At 29.8% G+C, this 17,025-nt stretch overlaps 1 protein-coding gene across 4 annotated transcripts in view; it reads right to left on the bottom strand.

Moving 5' to 3' along the window:
- Positions 1-459: 459 nt before the first annotated feature.
- Positions 460-17,025, bottom strand: part of sbr (small bristles) — a 33,923-nt gene continuing 17,357 nt past the window's right edge. For all 4 annotated transcript variants that reach the window (XM_014430196.2, XM_014430198.2, XM_014430197.2 and 1 more), the window contains 7 exons: positions 15,836-15,945; positions 8,529-8,565; positions 5,805-6,043; positions 5,499-5,667; positions 3,576-3,740; positions 2,830-3,038; positions 460-1,011 (listed from right to left, as the gene is read on the bottom strand). In XM_014430196.2, the coding sequence (XP_014285682.1) occupies positions 912-1,011; positions 2,830-3,038; positions 3,576-3,740; positions 5,499-5,667; positions 5,805-6,043; positions 8,529-8,565; positions 15,836-15,945 (1,029 nt within the window). In that variant the 3' untranslated portion in view covers positions 460-911. The remainder of the gene's footprint in view (positions 1,012-2,829; positions 3,039-3,575; positions 3,741-5,498; positions 5,668-5,804; positions 6,044-8,528; positions 8,566-15,835; positions 15,946-17,025) is intronic.

Here is a 17,025-nt window from a genome sequence, read left to right as displayed (position 1 = left end):
TATGCATGATATGATGAGAATTTAATATTAATACCAATTATACATAAAAAAAATTAAGGTATATTTATAAAATAACCTGAAATAATGTTTTCAACCAACTTGTTCAAATACCAGTGATACAAAATAGGAATGAATACATACACATATATACACATTAAAAAAAAAAAAAAAAAAATCAAACCTTACTTTTATCTTATATTTAGATTTACTAAAACAATTAGATGATAATCAAATGAAAAACATATTTACAAATGATTTTTTTTTCTTTAATAACAAATTTTTGTACTCTTCTTCTTCTTTTTTTTTTTTTTTTTTTACAAAATATAAATATAAAATTGCTAGAACTGGTAAACAACCAGAAACAAATATCGCATTGTCCCAGTTGTTGAAAAGAGTCAAATCACTGGTTTGAATCTAATTTTAGAAATAGAGGTGTCAGATTTGACTAAGAACACTCCAAAAATATAAATATAAAAAAATCATGAAGCAGAAAAATCATAGGGTTATTTTTTTTTATAGGAACTTATCTATCTAAAAAAATAAATCAATAGATTTAACCAGCTGTAAAACCAGCTTTAAACTACTAATTTTGTTAGTAATTGAAATAATTACTTATTACTGCTAAGACCAAGTTTTCTTAACTAGATTATTCCGCGAAATATTAAATTTACCCAATAGAAGCTAAGAATATAAAACAAATGAGCACCGTAAAACATAATAATTTAAAAAAAAAAAAACAATAAGAATTCCCAATAACGAGTTTATCAAAATCAGAAAATGGGTGAGGATGAATAGGAAATGGTAGGTACAATAGTACAAATTACAATAGAGGGAAAAGGAAGGTGATAGGAGTGAGGGGGACATTTCCCTCCCGCCCCTATCACCTTACTTTAATCTATCATTGAAGATTATCACTTTACAAAAGCTTGAGCCGGAATCGAACCAGCTTTTTGGAGTTTATTGAAAGCAAACATAGCCTGTTCAAAATTCCAATTAGTTTCATTCAGGCACCTGAAAGGAAAAAACAACATTAGATCAAATTTCAAGAGCATACTTTATAATTTACAGCAAAATACATCACACATAAGTTTAATGGACAAAAAAGGATTCATTGCCTTCTATCATTATATGAGGGGTACAAATAAGTTTTCATAGTTTTCTACCAAAAATTATTAATTTATTGTGAAAGGATAACACATTATGTTTTATACAAAGCATTTGTCTATTACTAGCCTCTATTTATTCTGTCAGTCTGGCAGTATTAGATACCATGTCAGAGGAACTCTTCATCTTTTCAAGATAAGCATGAATCAACCCAATTTTTGATATCTTCATATGATGTAAAGCTCTGCTCAGACAGACCATGTACCTTGGATCAGAACAAGTGATACTCAGAAGGGGCAATGTCTAGTGAATTCAGTGGGTGAAGTAGGACTTCCCAATTAAATATTTCAATTGCTCGGTAGAGAGCTATAGTAATGGTTTAAGCTCAGCTTGAGCCATTTAAGCCTTCCATAGCATTATTTGTCTTCCGAGTCAAATTCACTAATTTATAATTTAGAAACGACTCACAATTTCTCTCATTTAAATCAGCCTCATCTTTTAGAAGATATTGATACGTTTCAGCTGCACATAAGTCACCACAAATGACACTTATATAACATTTTTACACACAAAAAAAATGATGAGATGCTGGTAGGGAGTCACTAATACTTCAAGGTTATATGGTTGCTACCAGATAACCAAATTTAAGATTGTATGTTTTCTAGGTGAAAATTTTAACTAACTCTTCTGGTGACACCACCTTTTGTTGAATTGTGGAAACTTATTTGTACTTCTAATATAAACCTTAACTATATACACATATTTATTTTTAAACTGATTAGTGTTCGAAAAAAGTAGCAATTAGAAATAAATTATGTTTATGACTTATAAATTATGACATGGCTAGTCAAAGACTTGGAGAGTGATGTTCTAACAATATCTTATAAAACAGTAGGGCATGAGAAGTTAAAAATTCATGCACCAATCAAAATAATACACAATGAAAGGTAGTATGGCAAATACACGATTTTCATTAAAAACCATTGACGATCAGCTATTTCAAGTTTTTGAATACTAAAATTAGATATTTTTACTATATTGAATGTGTTCCATGCTCCAGAAAAGCTCTATTAGGGCTACAATTTTAGCAAATTCATACTATTATTTTAATATAAGATTTTTTCAATGTTTACTGTGCAATAGATTTTTTTATCATTCCGGAAAAAAAATGCTCGTTTGAAGGATGATTACATTGTCTAATAACATGAACTAAAAAACTAAATAAACAAAAAAAAAATGTTTATCAGAGCAATATCAGTGAAAATACTGAAAATCAACATTCAGTTTATAATAGAACACCTTGATCCTTCCTTTCTCTTTTTATGAGTCAGGCATGATTTTTCAATTTCAATATTCTAAAAAATAAAAGTAATAATAATTATAGATTTACTCATTCAAATCTCTACAAAGTAGACTTCACATCTGAACAAAAAGCAATCAAAAATAATGCAGAAGCTCTGAACAGATATGGTTCCATCTAGAAAATACTTGTTGCTTTTCAGTTCTACAAGTGACCCTACATTTAGGGTCGAAATGTTAGTGAAAAAATAAGGAAGACAGTGAAATGTGTGATTCTTTTACCCCCTGATTCCCTCAAAACCATCATACAAACCTTTTTTTTATAACTATTTTATATTGAAGATTTAGTTTACAACTAAACTAATTACCAAAATTAATGATAATGAATTGAATATTCGACATAACAATTAGATAAAAAATACTTACTTCTCAGACCAGATGAGATTCATCCCAGTGTTGGCTGCAAGAGTTGTAACCATTTGTTGTTTCATTGCCAGATCTGGCTCCGCAACAGGAATGGCATTAGCTACAGGTAACGCTTCTGGAACTGGAACTGGAACTGGAACGACAGGAGGTGGAACATCGGGTTGAGAGGCTGCGGCAGCAGCAGCTTCTGCCTTTATTTTGTTGTATTTCTAAACCAAAGAAGAATATACAAATAAAAATAAATAAAACATAAAAAAGAAAATCTGGAAACATATATACATATACAAAATATATTTAGAATTTATACCTAAATCTGTTCAGTAAAAAAAAAAAAAAAAAAAAAAAAAACCTGGGCATGGTTATTACTTAAAAGGGTGAAGTCCTGACGACTCTCTAACAAAAAAAATAATATATTTAAAATCACAAGTATGTACCTACACTTCATGTTCTTACATAATTATCAGGACATTCAAGATGAATGCTGGAAGTTTTATTATATTTATGTATAGGAAGACCTCAAGGAAGAATGGAAGTTGGGGAGAAGTAAATAGACAAATTAGTCATAAAAATCTGCAACACCATCAAAAACTATCTACCCTCTATTATAAGGGCACATTATAAGAAACTTAATTAATATTTGAAAGATATCACACCATGCAAACATCTTAAAGATCTGAAGTGTTTAAAAAAAATTAAATTATCAAATTAATAGTAACTATTACACAATTATATAATACACAACATACCTTGACTTGTTCTGAAGTAGCAAGAAGGACAGTAAGTTGATCATTTATTATACAAAACCCAGAACCTGTTGGAACTATAAGGAACACACGGTTGAAGTATCTCATGGGAGTTTTTTTCACAGTTTCAGAAAATAGTCCACACACATTCAGCTGTATCAGTTGTGGCTGTTAAGGGAAAAAAAACTTGATAATAACATTTTGAATTATTTGGAACACAAAGTGAGGGAAAATAGGGTATTAAGAAAAAACTAAAACCATTAAGCATGTATGTGCTATTCTAATGTTATTTGGCCATTTGATGTCCCTGGTCATTGAATTTGTTTATTAAGTGGTCTTTCAGGTAAAGAGGAAAAAAAAAATGTTATTAAAGTTTAGGTATTTTTGAAAGGAATACAATTAAAATGAACCTACCACAACCTCACCAAAAAATATCTCAATGTAAAATTGGAAAACGTGAAAAGTATTAATCCTTCATGTCGAGTGTATCACGTTTTGAAATCGAAAACTCAACTGATCAAATTTAAAGCAGGAAAATGGATTTGTCCTCAAAGTTTGATAAAAATTATTCATCATGTGTATTACCTCCTTTGCTGGGAGTCAATTCTAAATTATTTGAAATATAAGGGATGAGGCGTTTTTTAATTGAAATAAAGGCATCTCCAAGAAAATACATTTGGATACATGTAAGCGAAAGTGTAAGTGGAGTTTGATAAAATTGATACTGAATCATTTTCATGCTAATTAGCAACTTTCCTTCAACTATTAGCTAAAACAGATGAGCCATTAAATATAGGTGTGTCAAGTAAAATATGTTTATGAATGCATGGGTAAAAGTAACAGATGGAATTTAATAAAATTGATATTACACCATCTGGATGCCAACTTGCCCAGTGTCAGATAAGCATGAGTCTAGTCTACTTGAATAGTATTATTGAAGTTTAAATATGAATACAGCTCATTATAAGTACAAATTAAAGTGCAACACAAAACTTGGTATAATTAACTTTATAAGAACAATTTAATATAATTTAAAATACAAATTTCTTTAAATACATTATTGAATTTAAGAGTAAAAATGACTTTTCAGACTCAGTTTTTTTTTGTTTTTGTTTTACCGAATGTCCTAACTTATTTATTACAACAATAAATAATATAATGTAACTACAATGATATAAATAACAAAATCATATTTATATGGAATGTCTATTGGCGGTGCCGATTCGAATCCGGCCTGGGTAGTTGACTTTTTCCAGTGAGTGGCACTCCTACAAAATGAACAACTTTGACCCTCAACCATGGTTAGGCAGTATAGGACTCCAATAGGGAGTCTTGGCCGAAAAAAAAAAAAAATTATATGGAACATTTCTGTAATTGGGTAAGGGACTACTTAATTAGCTATATCATGTAAACAGACATGAAACTATTCAGGACCATCACTACATTGTTATACTTTTTTTAAACTGACTTATTTGGGTTTTAAACTTATATGTTTTTAATTTATTTATTAGTTTTTAACTGTTCTACTACTGTGAATATTTTATTTATTTCTATTTATTGATAATTTCATTTAGTTTAAATTGAATTTGTGTAATGAATTGAATAATTGTTACGAACCAATGGAAGAGAGAGTGTAATAATAGAAAGGATAGCATCGCTATAGTTGAGGAAAAAAAAATTTAATAAATTGTAAGTAAAATTCTAAATTTATTATATTTAGTTTATATTGTTATTATTTGAAAAAAAGTGTATCTTTGATGAATAAAATATGTTGGTGTTTAAATAGCCAATAATGGATCGATAAGTATGCTGTGTGTTGTTGATAAGCAGCCCGATGTATTAGAGTAGCATTGCTGAATAAAGCATTTCTCTCTAACTAATAACAATAACATAAAAGATATAAAAAAAAAAATAAAAAAAACTTACAGTAAATATAACAAGATCGATGTGGAAAGTAGTAGGATAATGCTTTGTTCTGGGTAGGTGATTTAATGCTTCTACTATGCTTAACTTTCCCTTTTTCATCAGTCTAACTCTTCTATCCAAGTTTGATACTCTTGTTAGATTGCGACTTTCAGCGAGATAGGGGCCCATCCTAAGAATTTGTGAAAATAAATTTCCTTCACTAATATCTAAGATAGTAATCAATTTACTACTGATAACACTACTTTACTTTTAGGTAAAATATTAATTCATTAAGTGTAAACAATGTTATAAGCAAAGTGCACTTACTGCCCATAGGGTTCACCAGGGGGAGCATAGGCATCCAATGAAAACACAGCAGAATCGTGATATGCCTGGTGAAGGGGCTCCCTGCTACCTTCAGCATCATAGAGGAAGTAATACTGTTCGATAAATTGACGGACAACTATGGCACCTTCTTCAGAGGCCAAGAAACTAGGCCTTGACACAGGAAGGCGCCCTTCATCTTCAACATCAAACAGAATAGGAGGAGGAAGATCCATGCCATCCTAATTACATCACAATTTAACTTTATTATAAATAAACAACTTTTACTAATAATAAGTACAGTAGAAGTCCATTAGTCCGGCATCCAACGGTCCGGAATGCCCGATAGTCCGGGATCGCTCCGGAAAATTGTAAAAATTTTGGTTTTCTCCACATGAGTTTCTTTAAAGCAAATAAAAACGCTCGAGAGCTATTCGGAAGTTCGGAGGGGGGGGGGGGTACTTCGGGATCATCCGGAAGCGCTCGGTATTGTTCGGAAACAATTAGCGGCCGGCTAGTCTCAGCTGTCACAACAAATTCAGGTGCAGTGCAGCTCCGTTAATCAATCACGAAGCGTCTTCGCCATTTTTTTGTGCATTGTTGTTTTGTGTCCTTTCACATCGCAGAAAACGTAATTTTTGAAACTGTTTATAAAAAAAGTGTTTTTCGTTCTAACTGTACAGTGACCATGTTTTCAAAACCTAAGACTTCAAGTTCAAGGAGAGAAACAAAAACACATAACACTGACTCTCAATCAGAAACTAGAAATCATCAAACGGCCAGAAAAAGGCGAGAATAGAAATGTTTTAATGAATGAGTTTAATATTGGCTCATCAACTATTTATGACATTAAAAAACAAAAAGATCAACTAATGAAGTTTGCTTCTCAATCGGTAATTGGCTTCTAGACAAACATTAAAAAAAACCAAAACTGGAACAGCTAGATAGTGTATTGTTCAAATGGTTTAGTGCAGTACGTTCTGAAGGAAAGCCGGTAACAGGGCCAATGATTGTTGAAAAGGCAAAGAAATTCGGCCAAGATTTAGGAGTTGCTGAAAGTGAATGTAATTATTCTGATGGTTGGCTCAGAAACTTTAAGTTTCGGCATGGAATTTGAAGAGTTGATGTAACTGGAGAAACACTTTCAGCAAACCAAAACTCTACAGAAAAATACAAAGACAAGTTTGAGAAAATCGTGGCTGATCATGATTTAACACCTGAACAGATTTACAAAGCTGATGAAACAGGGCTATTGTGGCGATGTTTACCAACATCTACACTAGCTGGTGGAGGAGAAAAAGCAGCCAAGGGTTTTTAAAAAAACAAAGACAGATTAACCGTTTTGCTATGTGATAATGCGTCTGGAAACCACCGAGTGACCCCTTTTGTGATAGGTAAATCTGCAAAACCCAGGGCTTTTAAGAATGTTTCACACTTGCCTGTCCAATACGATGCTCAATTAAATGCGTGGATGACTGCCGCCCTCTTTAAAGACTGTTTTTTTCACCATTTTGTGCCTGAGGTCAGGGAATCCTTCAAAAGCCTTGGTCTACCAGAAGATACTAAAGCCATCCTTCTTTTGGACAATTGCAAAGCCCACCTGCCAGTAGATGAGCTAGTTTCTGGAAATATTGATGCTACCCTGCTCCCACCTAACGTAACATCTTTGATTCAACCCATGGACCAAGGGGTTATTCAAAATTTTAAATGCTTTTATAGAAGGTCTTTTATTCAAAGCCTGTTAAATGCCGACTGTGACGTGACTGATTTTCAAAAAAAGTTTACAGTAAAAGATGCCGTCTATGCTATTGCACTGTCTTGGAACCAGGCAAAAAATACAACACGCCAAAAATGCTGGAGAAAACTTTGGCCAGCTGCAAACACTGCATCTGAACTAACTCTACAGACTGATGAGGAAGAAAACCATCAAGACGCTCTGACCAAAGTTTTGGATGTCGTTAGAAGTGCTAACAATCTCTTGAAAAACCTGCCTGAAGATGAGGTAGAGGAGTGGCTTCTAATCGACGAGAATGAGCCTGTTGAACAAGAAATAACCGATGAGGACATTATCAACATTGTAGTAAACCCTCAGCCTACTCAAAATTTTGAAGAAAGTGACTCAGATGCCGAAACGGAAGAAAAGGAAAAAATCAGCTGGGCAGAAGCTGCAGAATCACTAAATAAGTTTATCTCTTTTGCTAAGGCTAGTACTAGCTACAGTGATTCAGAAAATATTGATTTCCATATCATTAGAAATAAATTTTATACTAAAGGCCAAAAGTCAGGAAAACAAAAAGACATTTGTGACTTTTTAAAATCTAAGTGAAATATGTTTTACAGTACGTGTACATACATTATATGAAATGTAAAATAAACTTTGTTGTATGTATTTGCATACTGTATTTGTAGTTTAATTATTAACCTAATTGTTCTTATAATTATCGCCCAATAGACCGGAATTTTCGGTAGTCCGGCACCGAGCCGGTCTCGAACGTGCCGGATTATCAGACTTCTACTGTACATGAAGTGATAAAATATTACAATCATTTAATTCTAGCATGAAAATTAGCCAACAATAAGTAATGAGTAGCCAAAATATATTGTTTTATACATTCTCAATTAATCAAGAAATAAAGTAGAAATTCTTAGTTCAAACAAAAATTATTTAGTAAGGAAGTTTTTTTTTTTTTTTTTAACTTATTAAAGTATTTTTAATTTTTAACTTACCAACTTTATGACCTTAGGAAATCTCTGACGAACAGCCCTAAGAAAAGAAGATCCAGTAGAATTAGAGAGACCTCATTAGACCTCACAACAAAGAAAAACAAAAAAAAAAAGAGGAAGAAAAAAATGAAACAAATTATACAAAATCATAAATTATATGTAATTAATAATCCATTGGTATATTCCAACACTCTCAAGATTATGATAACAATAATTAGAACTGTAATCTTTAAAAAAATTATAAATTATCTGTGATATGATGTGACAGATACATTTGTACAAAGTAAGCATCCATAATAATAAGTTGTACATTTATCCAAGTAAAATAAATTACTTAAAAACTATGTTTGATGAAATAAGCAATATTCAAGTTTACCCAGACAAAGTTATGTAAGAAAAATTAATTTTTTTTTCCAAGAAATATCAGTGCAGAGGTCATACAAGATAATTGTAAACTAAATAAAAATGGAATACATCAGTATTAAATTAAAAATATTTTTGTATGAGCAAGATATGAGAATCCAATGCTTAATGATTAAATAGTTAGTTTGAAAAGTGTCTTTTAAAATTAAATAGGACTATTGTAATGTTTGATACCAATCACTGGCAAAAACTGCATTACAAGAATTTAAAACATTTTCAAAATAATAGATTAAAAGGGCATAGATACTTTCCTTTTTTTGTATTTTTAGACCCATACAAAAAAAATTTAACAGTTCAGCATTTGGTTGATGGCAGAATTCCACGGCTTGAATTACTTTATCTTTTCAAGCTGCCATGATTCATGTTTTTAGCAAAAAAGATCTAATGTAAAATCGTTAATAAATTAAAAAAGATCTATGAAAAATTACATGTCGTCATCACATATTAGAATGTTTATCATACTAAATATCACATTAAAAGAATACTGATGCTATCAAACAAAAGAATAGACATTACTGCTATAAAAAAAAAAAAAAATGAACATATAGGGAACCAATGTAATAAAAAAACAATGATGAAATAAATACCCAACTAAAGTTCTTGGCACATGAATGTATGTAAGATTCAATAGTTTCCTTTAATTTTTTTATAAATCTTCAAGTAATACTTTACAATTAGGATGAGGTAAATTTAAGTGGAAAAAAAGGAATATAATAAAAAATATTGGATAAAAAAAAATTCTAAAATTATTAAGGCACCCAAAAATTATATCACAAACAAAATTTATACTATCAATATAAAAAAATCAGAAGCAACATCCTAGCAATAAAAAGCTGTTTTTCTTCCTGACAGCATGAGGATTTTTTATATTATAATCACTGTCCTTCAAGAGAATAAGTGCTACATTTCTAACATTCGCTCAAACTTCATTCTAATAAAACTTGTTCCACCGTTAATACCAAGTCAAAGATCAATAATTAATCCAATCCAGACAGTTCTTCCTTATCACAGAGCAAGGCTGAGTGATTTTTTTGTTTCTTCCAGAAATTTAATGTTCTACCAATTCAATTAGTACGATATATCTCTTCAAGCTTAATCATATTTTATTGGATATTATACATTAGCTGATTAAAATTAAATTCTTTCAGCCTATGGAAAAACACAGAATACATATCACAGATTTCACCAATCTTTAAATTACTTTATTTTTTAAGTTCAAGTTAATAATAGATAATATTAATTTTCTTGTTCTACACTCTGGGATCAACTTTAGTACTTCATCCACTTAACTATCATTAGTATATTTATTAATATGAAAAACTTCTTCTTTTGATACATACACATAGACACTAGCACTACTTGAAGAGTATTATATTCATAGTAGTTGTATATTTTACAAATTATCATGGAATGTTTTAGTTTAGATAAAACTCTTCAGCCAAATATAAGTCTTTTGAACAAATGCATACAACACAAACTTCAGGTATGAATGCTGTTTATTTTCTGCTATATTCAATCAGTACCTAATTGGTAAAAAATTTTCTTGAGGTCAATAGTGGTGAAGATCATCTTTCCACTGCAATGTTTAAGGGTGGCATCAACGTTTACTGGTTTTTTTTTGTAAGTACACATGTAATTTTGTATTTAGTTTCTGGGGATCCAGGCATATTCTTCAACTATCCTTCTATTGTCTACTACTAATGGTTTAAAATATTTGCTTTTAGCTTTGACTCATTCCAATATCGAATTTGAGCATTTTATTAATTTAACACTTACAGTTCCCTCTTCTAAAACAGGATAGATTAAGGTTTCTTCCCAACTGGTTAATCACAGGTCATTCGTAAATAATATTTGTGTCTTCCTACCTCGGTTCAGCTAACGACCATTGAATACCCATCAATATCATTTTCTAATTTCTTTATCGTGCGAATAGGGTTATAGGAATGCCTTTTTCTAATTTGTTCCATTCTGTCTCAAATACTGATTGCAAATTAGTTTACATTGTTAAATCTAACAATGTAAAAACAATGGAGTACTTCACCATTTTGAATACTATTCTTGTGAAGAGCATCATGCTAATTTTTTCTACACAGTTCTGACTTTTTTATATGTTTTGTTGAAGCAAATTACTTATTCACAATTACCCCAATGACATATCTCATTTTTTTAGTGATTTCGAGGATAAAAAATAATTTATTTATAATTTACAAACTTCAATGTCTAATTCACTTCCAGTGTTGTAATCCTGAAATTATATTCCTTTTCACTACAGAAACTATAGTTTTACAAAAAAAAAAAAAAAGTGAAAATTTATTAATTTTAAAGGAAAATATTGGGATATTAACATAAAGATGCGCAAAATTGAATAAAATCTACACGGATACTTAGAATCTTATTTTGGACAAACAAAATTTTTATAACATTTTTTGTTGTTAAGGAAAATCTTAAGCATCAATATTTTTTACTTGAGACTTAGCTAAAAAAACATAAATTTCTACACATTTTCAAAAATATGGCAACAGTTTTAATTTGTTAAAGAATAATAAAATTCATTTAGAATAATAACAGTAAACATTATTTAAATTTCACCGCAGAATTCTTATTTCATACCAAAAATGAAAAATGAAAATAAATACTAAAAAAAGAAAGTATACCCTTAATCTACTAGACTTATATTGATGAAACAGATAAAAATGGCTAGGCAGATAATTTTGGATGTGCACAAATATAACATATTGGCATAATTATAATGCTGTGAAAATTAATATTCCCATGATAGTATGAATGAACTTCAATTTTATCACACTTAAAGCAAGTTGGTACCAATAAACATTCAAATTGGATAGTTAACAGCATAAAGGAATAAGACATTAAGTCTTATAGGATCAAAAATAGAGCACATTTCCTGGCATACATTCCTCCAATCTCTACTGCAAAACAATTTGTAGATTACAGTAAATACTGTGGATCTGAGCTGAAAAAAAAATAATTATTTAATAATCACATTTAAAGAAACCCCGTTGGATTAAAACAGTCTTTCATTACTTTATCATTAAATATAAGTCGGTGAATGAATTGATTATCTGCAAAACCCGAAATCAAAGATTGTATTCTAAGAAACTGAGTAATGTTTTAGATAAGTAATGATATAATTTTGTTATTAATAATTATTGAATGTATATAAGTCATTCAAATACACCAACTCTTTCATGAATAAATTTGAAAATATAGATATATATCTCTAATACAAAACTGGATTCATGATAATTAACAACAGCTAATTAATTTACTTTGTATAAGAATTTCACAATAAATTAGCTAGGTAATATTTATTAAAAAGTCACTAAAATGATACCTGTCAAATAATAGAATTTTAAAAAAAATTACAATGTATAATTCTTGAAGTCAGTTTTACATTTTCATATACAACTAGTTTCCAGAATAATAATGCTAATATATATAAAATTAATATTAGCTGACTGTTGCAATATCAAATCATTTAATAATAAACATTTTTTTTTTTTTTGCAGGATGAATACCAGTTTGAATATAGATATTTTTGGATTAATGGCAGATTTAAATAAACCGTGATTCAATTATTCAAGATTTTCCAAAATGACATGATCATCAAAAAGAATGTTTGAGAATTAGTTGGCCATTCCCAAGGTGACTTGAAGATATAAGCAAGCAAAATATTTATCAGGGCATGCAATAAAAATGAAAATTTAATGTTTTAGAATTATAGCACTGAGAAATGCAAAAACTTTTTACCATCAGAAGTCACCGACAGATTTTCTTTTAGTTTGATACTTTCTTCAAAAATAAGAGGATAATTTTGCAAACTAAAGAAAATTATTACAACGCTATGATTTGTTCTATTGGTCCATTGAACAAATGTAAAATCATATATTTTTGTTAAGCTATTAGAACTGAAAGCTCTTTATAACCATTTTTTTTTTATGTAATAAAGTAGTGAATAATAAAAAGCACAATCAAATAAAAGAAGGTTTATCAGTTAGGGCAATTGATGGAATTTTCAAAGTACTCATTCCAGCGCTAATTAAAACTTGAAATCTTTTTGTTGGATGATTTATCATTAAGACTGAATAAACATACTGCTTCAAGTCCATCATCAATTCATGTAAAACTTATCCAAGGAACTTTTTCAGAGACACTTACAAATTTTCAATAACAGATAAAAATAGTAACACTGCTCCATACACATCCCTCGAGTATATGATTTTAACATAATTTCTTTAACTTGATTATAAAATACTATTCCATTCATGAACTGTCAATATAATCCACCATTTTCATTGTTGAAGTTAAATCATCAACATCAAAGTTTCACTAATTAGTAATGCCAGTAATAACACCACCATATATGATGATTAGATTAATTTCTATTTTATTGTTTTAAATTTGTTCATTAATATCTCTTTTGACTTTACTTTTATTGATTGGTGTATAATAGGATTTCAACTAAATGGTCAATTTAAGATTCTAGAATGGACTCCATCACAAAACCAATAGCCCAGTAAAACCCTTTCTGAGTAACTAAGTGCTAACCTTGATAGCTGTTAACTAGGACAGTATCATGAAGAAACCCATGATGACAAAACTTCTTTCATCTCATTACTTATATTTCAAATTGAGTCATTTTATGATCCTTTAACTTCTTTTATAGAGCAATGTAAGTTAGTTACAGCAAAGCAGACTTATAGTCAAACCAAATGATGATTTACCTCGACTTAAGCAAAAGCAGTACATTAAGCTTCCTCATCATCAAATAATGTTGTTCCATCAATAATTTTCAGAGACTATGCCAGAGATGAGTGAATCTGTCCCCATTTTTCTGATCATATAGCTTTCAGGCATGACAGTAAATACACCACTGTTTCTGGAATCTGTTGGGATACAACTTTTGAAAGCCGAAGAAGTTATGCCAATTTATTTTTACTTAAAGGATGTAAGACAATTCCAAGGAGACTAAGATAATGAATAGTTGAAGCAGGTTAAGAAGTATTTGGAAGGATAATTAGTACCAACAGCTTTACCTTGAAGTGAATTCCAGGACTTAACATTCTCATTCAAAAGTTTACGTTACTAAGGATCTACTGGAAATAATCCGATAAATAATATCAGCACAATCACCACAGAAGGAGTTCACTAAACTATAGCAATTCAAAACTTCAGAAACATCGACGTGGTGACCCTATCAGCAAGATTCCAACTACCAAATTCTGGTTCTTCCTGTAGACAAGACTGGTAGACATCATCAGAGATATTCTCTCACTATTTCTATGATGTTACATTTCTTAGGAGAGCTGATATAACTACTTCATACAATTTCTAGTTGACAGGCAACAACACAAGGTGTTATAACAGATGACTTGGGTGATTAAAATAGGTTTTTTATCTGAACTGTCTAACAATTTTTTGAATAAAATAAAATTTTTATCCTGATCGATAAGTTCATATCAGTGAACCCTTCAAGTCAAACCTTCATGGAAAGATATAGAAATCAGTAAGGTGAATTGTAGATGATGGTGGATTTTAAAAACAATGATGCTATAATGGTGAACATTTTCTATAACGATAATTGAAAATAGATAAGAAATTTCTCTATGATTTTGTCTGGAAATTTCCCAAAAAATAATGATGTATATATATAGCAACAACTATTTCTCTAATAGTTTATTTTGTACAATAACAAATAACTTGTTATCTTGATTTTTTTTTAATTCACATTACTTTTTTTTTTTAATCTTAATTTCTCTTCTGAAAATAAATGATTACATGAAAACTACATAGATGTTTAAAATAACTTCAGTGGGAAATTTTGTAGATCAATTTCATAAATTATGCCAAATAAACTGATGTTCAATTAACAATATTCAATATTGGAACATTATTTACATTAGAAGTTTTCTGTTGATAAACACTTGCAAAGGGCAAATGTTTCATATCAGATATATTCCTTTCAAATCAGCTTTATCTAAATAGTTTTCTTTCAAACAGATAATAATTCCATTATTTTTATTGATTATTATTTTTGTTTCTTCTCATAGTAATTTGCATGTTTTCACTTTTTTTTTTTCCATTCTATTAACTGCTCCATGCTTTTCATTGGGTAAGTAAATTCTCCTGAAAGCCTCTTTTTAAAATGCATTAAATAAATATAGTAATTCATTCTTCATGAAGCAATAGAGAGAGCTCAACAGTGAGGCAATAATTTACTTAGACACTAAATTACTGTTGGAATATCCCTTTACTGTTTCTTCTTCCTCTTTTTATTTCCCTCTTTATTGTTTTCATTCATATTTACAGTAAAAAGGTATTTTTGTAACTGATAATCAAACCATTAATAAAACCTGTTGAAATAGCTTGAACAAACCTATATGGAGAATTTAAAGTTGATGTAATAACACTTGAAAGTATTATTTTAATAAAAAAACAAAACATATGTATATGCACACAAATAATTGATAAATAGGGTGACTTCTTTAAATAAACCTAGCAAATTCTGCAATTAGATTATAAATTGCATATTTAAAAATTAAAATATTCATTGTCTGTTCTTTTATTGATGATTAAAAAACGTCATTAATGAATTTGAAATATTAAATGTTTAGATTTTCAGAACAACCCCTTTATTTAGCATTAAAATGAATCACAACAATAAAATCCTTTTTTTACTTAAACTCATCATCAAAACAATATTATATAATGGCCTTTTTTTTCACATACTTTAGGACTTAACTCACTAAATGACTCCATACTAATGGATTAATGAGTATATCAAACAACCCATAACCCATAGCCTGTATCTGTGGCGAAAAATCAAGGTGCCCTTTTTTTCAAGGCTCCCCAAAATAACATGTTACCTTATGTATGTTTCCTGTTCACTGAACCTATCACAGAGGCTATTACCATCCAAAATAAGTTCTTCCAAGGGCAATCCTTTGAGGGCTTCCAACTGCTTAATGTCTCGTAACTAAATTGAACAAGAAAAGGTAACCACAATAATTTCAATTTACATTAAGAAGACAATTTAATTAAACAAAAGAGTAATACAATCGCACTATAACCCCAACAAAGAGCCAGGCCTTGCAACAAACTATAACTCTCGATACAGGGTTCCCGACTGCTGTTAGAGATATTTTTATCTCTGTAATTTACACCTCTCCACTCGAGGGCTCCAGAACGGAGCCATTTAAAATTTGTCTTTAAACTTGAGAACTCTGCTATGGAGATAATGCAAACAATTTTTGGTCCATTACATGAGGACAAAGACAAATTGTAAAACCTATTGTGTATAATATAAAAAGAAAATTATCTATTGAATGTTTAAAAATCTAGGAAGAAGTGAAAGTGGTAGAGTCTGTGGTTGAAAAAACGGTATAACTATGAAATATAACATGTATAACTATGACATATAACATAACTATGACTTTAAAAGAAAAAAAAAACCTAGATAGAGTAAATTCGTTCAGAATAGCTGATAGTTCAGTTCATGCAGGAGTGCTATGTTGGAGTTACAGTGTAATAGTATTACCAATTAAAGGTAAGCACTTAGTTAAGTGCTTACCTTTATTTTAGCACTTAATTGAATAATTTAACTTAAAACCATTAATTTTGAAGTTTTTACAAAATGAGTACTTCACATAAACTTTTAACTCGTATCTTTATTAGGTCAATGAATAAAGCAATTACTATAATATATTTAAAAACAGAAACTTTAATACAGGGCACTGCATTCCCATACAGACTACAAAATTAGTTCACTCACAATATCTTAAATATAACAAATAGTACTGCGACTGCCTAAATATCTTACTCTGGGCATATCATATTTTTTTTAAAATTTTTACATCATTATGTGTCCTTTATAAATGATTTGTCAAACCAGTTGAAAATGAGGGATATAACAAACTAACAACCAAACTGGGGAAATAACAAACTGACAAACAAAATAGAGGTAGTGACAATAACATTTTTTGACGTTGTTAACTTAACAACAGATAAAGCAAGATTTGAAAAATACTTGCTCATGGTTTCACATATATCCTACATG

Source organism: Halyomorpha halys, unplaced genomic scaffold (genome assembly GCF_000696795.3).
Source record: "Halyomorpha halys isolate HHAL.00 unplaced genomic scaffold, Hhal_1.1 Scaffold865.1, whole genome shotgun sequence".
Taxonomy (NCBI): domain Eukaryota; kingdom Metazoa; phylum Arthropoda; class Insecta; order Hemiptera; family Pentatomidae; genus Halyomorpha; species Halyomorpha halys.
The sequence above is the reverse complement of the archived record's forward strand: the minus strand, read 5'-3'. Positions and strand labels throughout refer to the sequence as shown.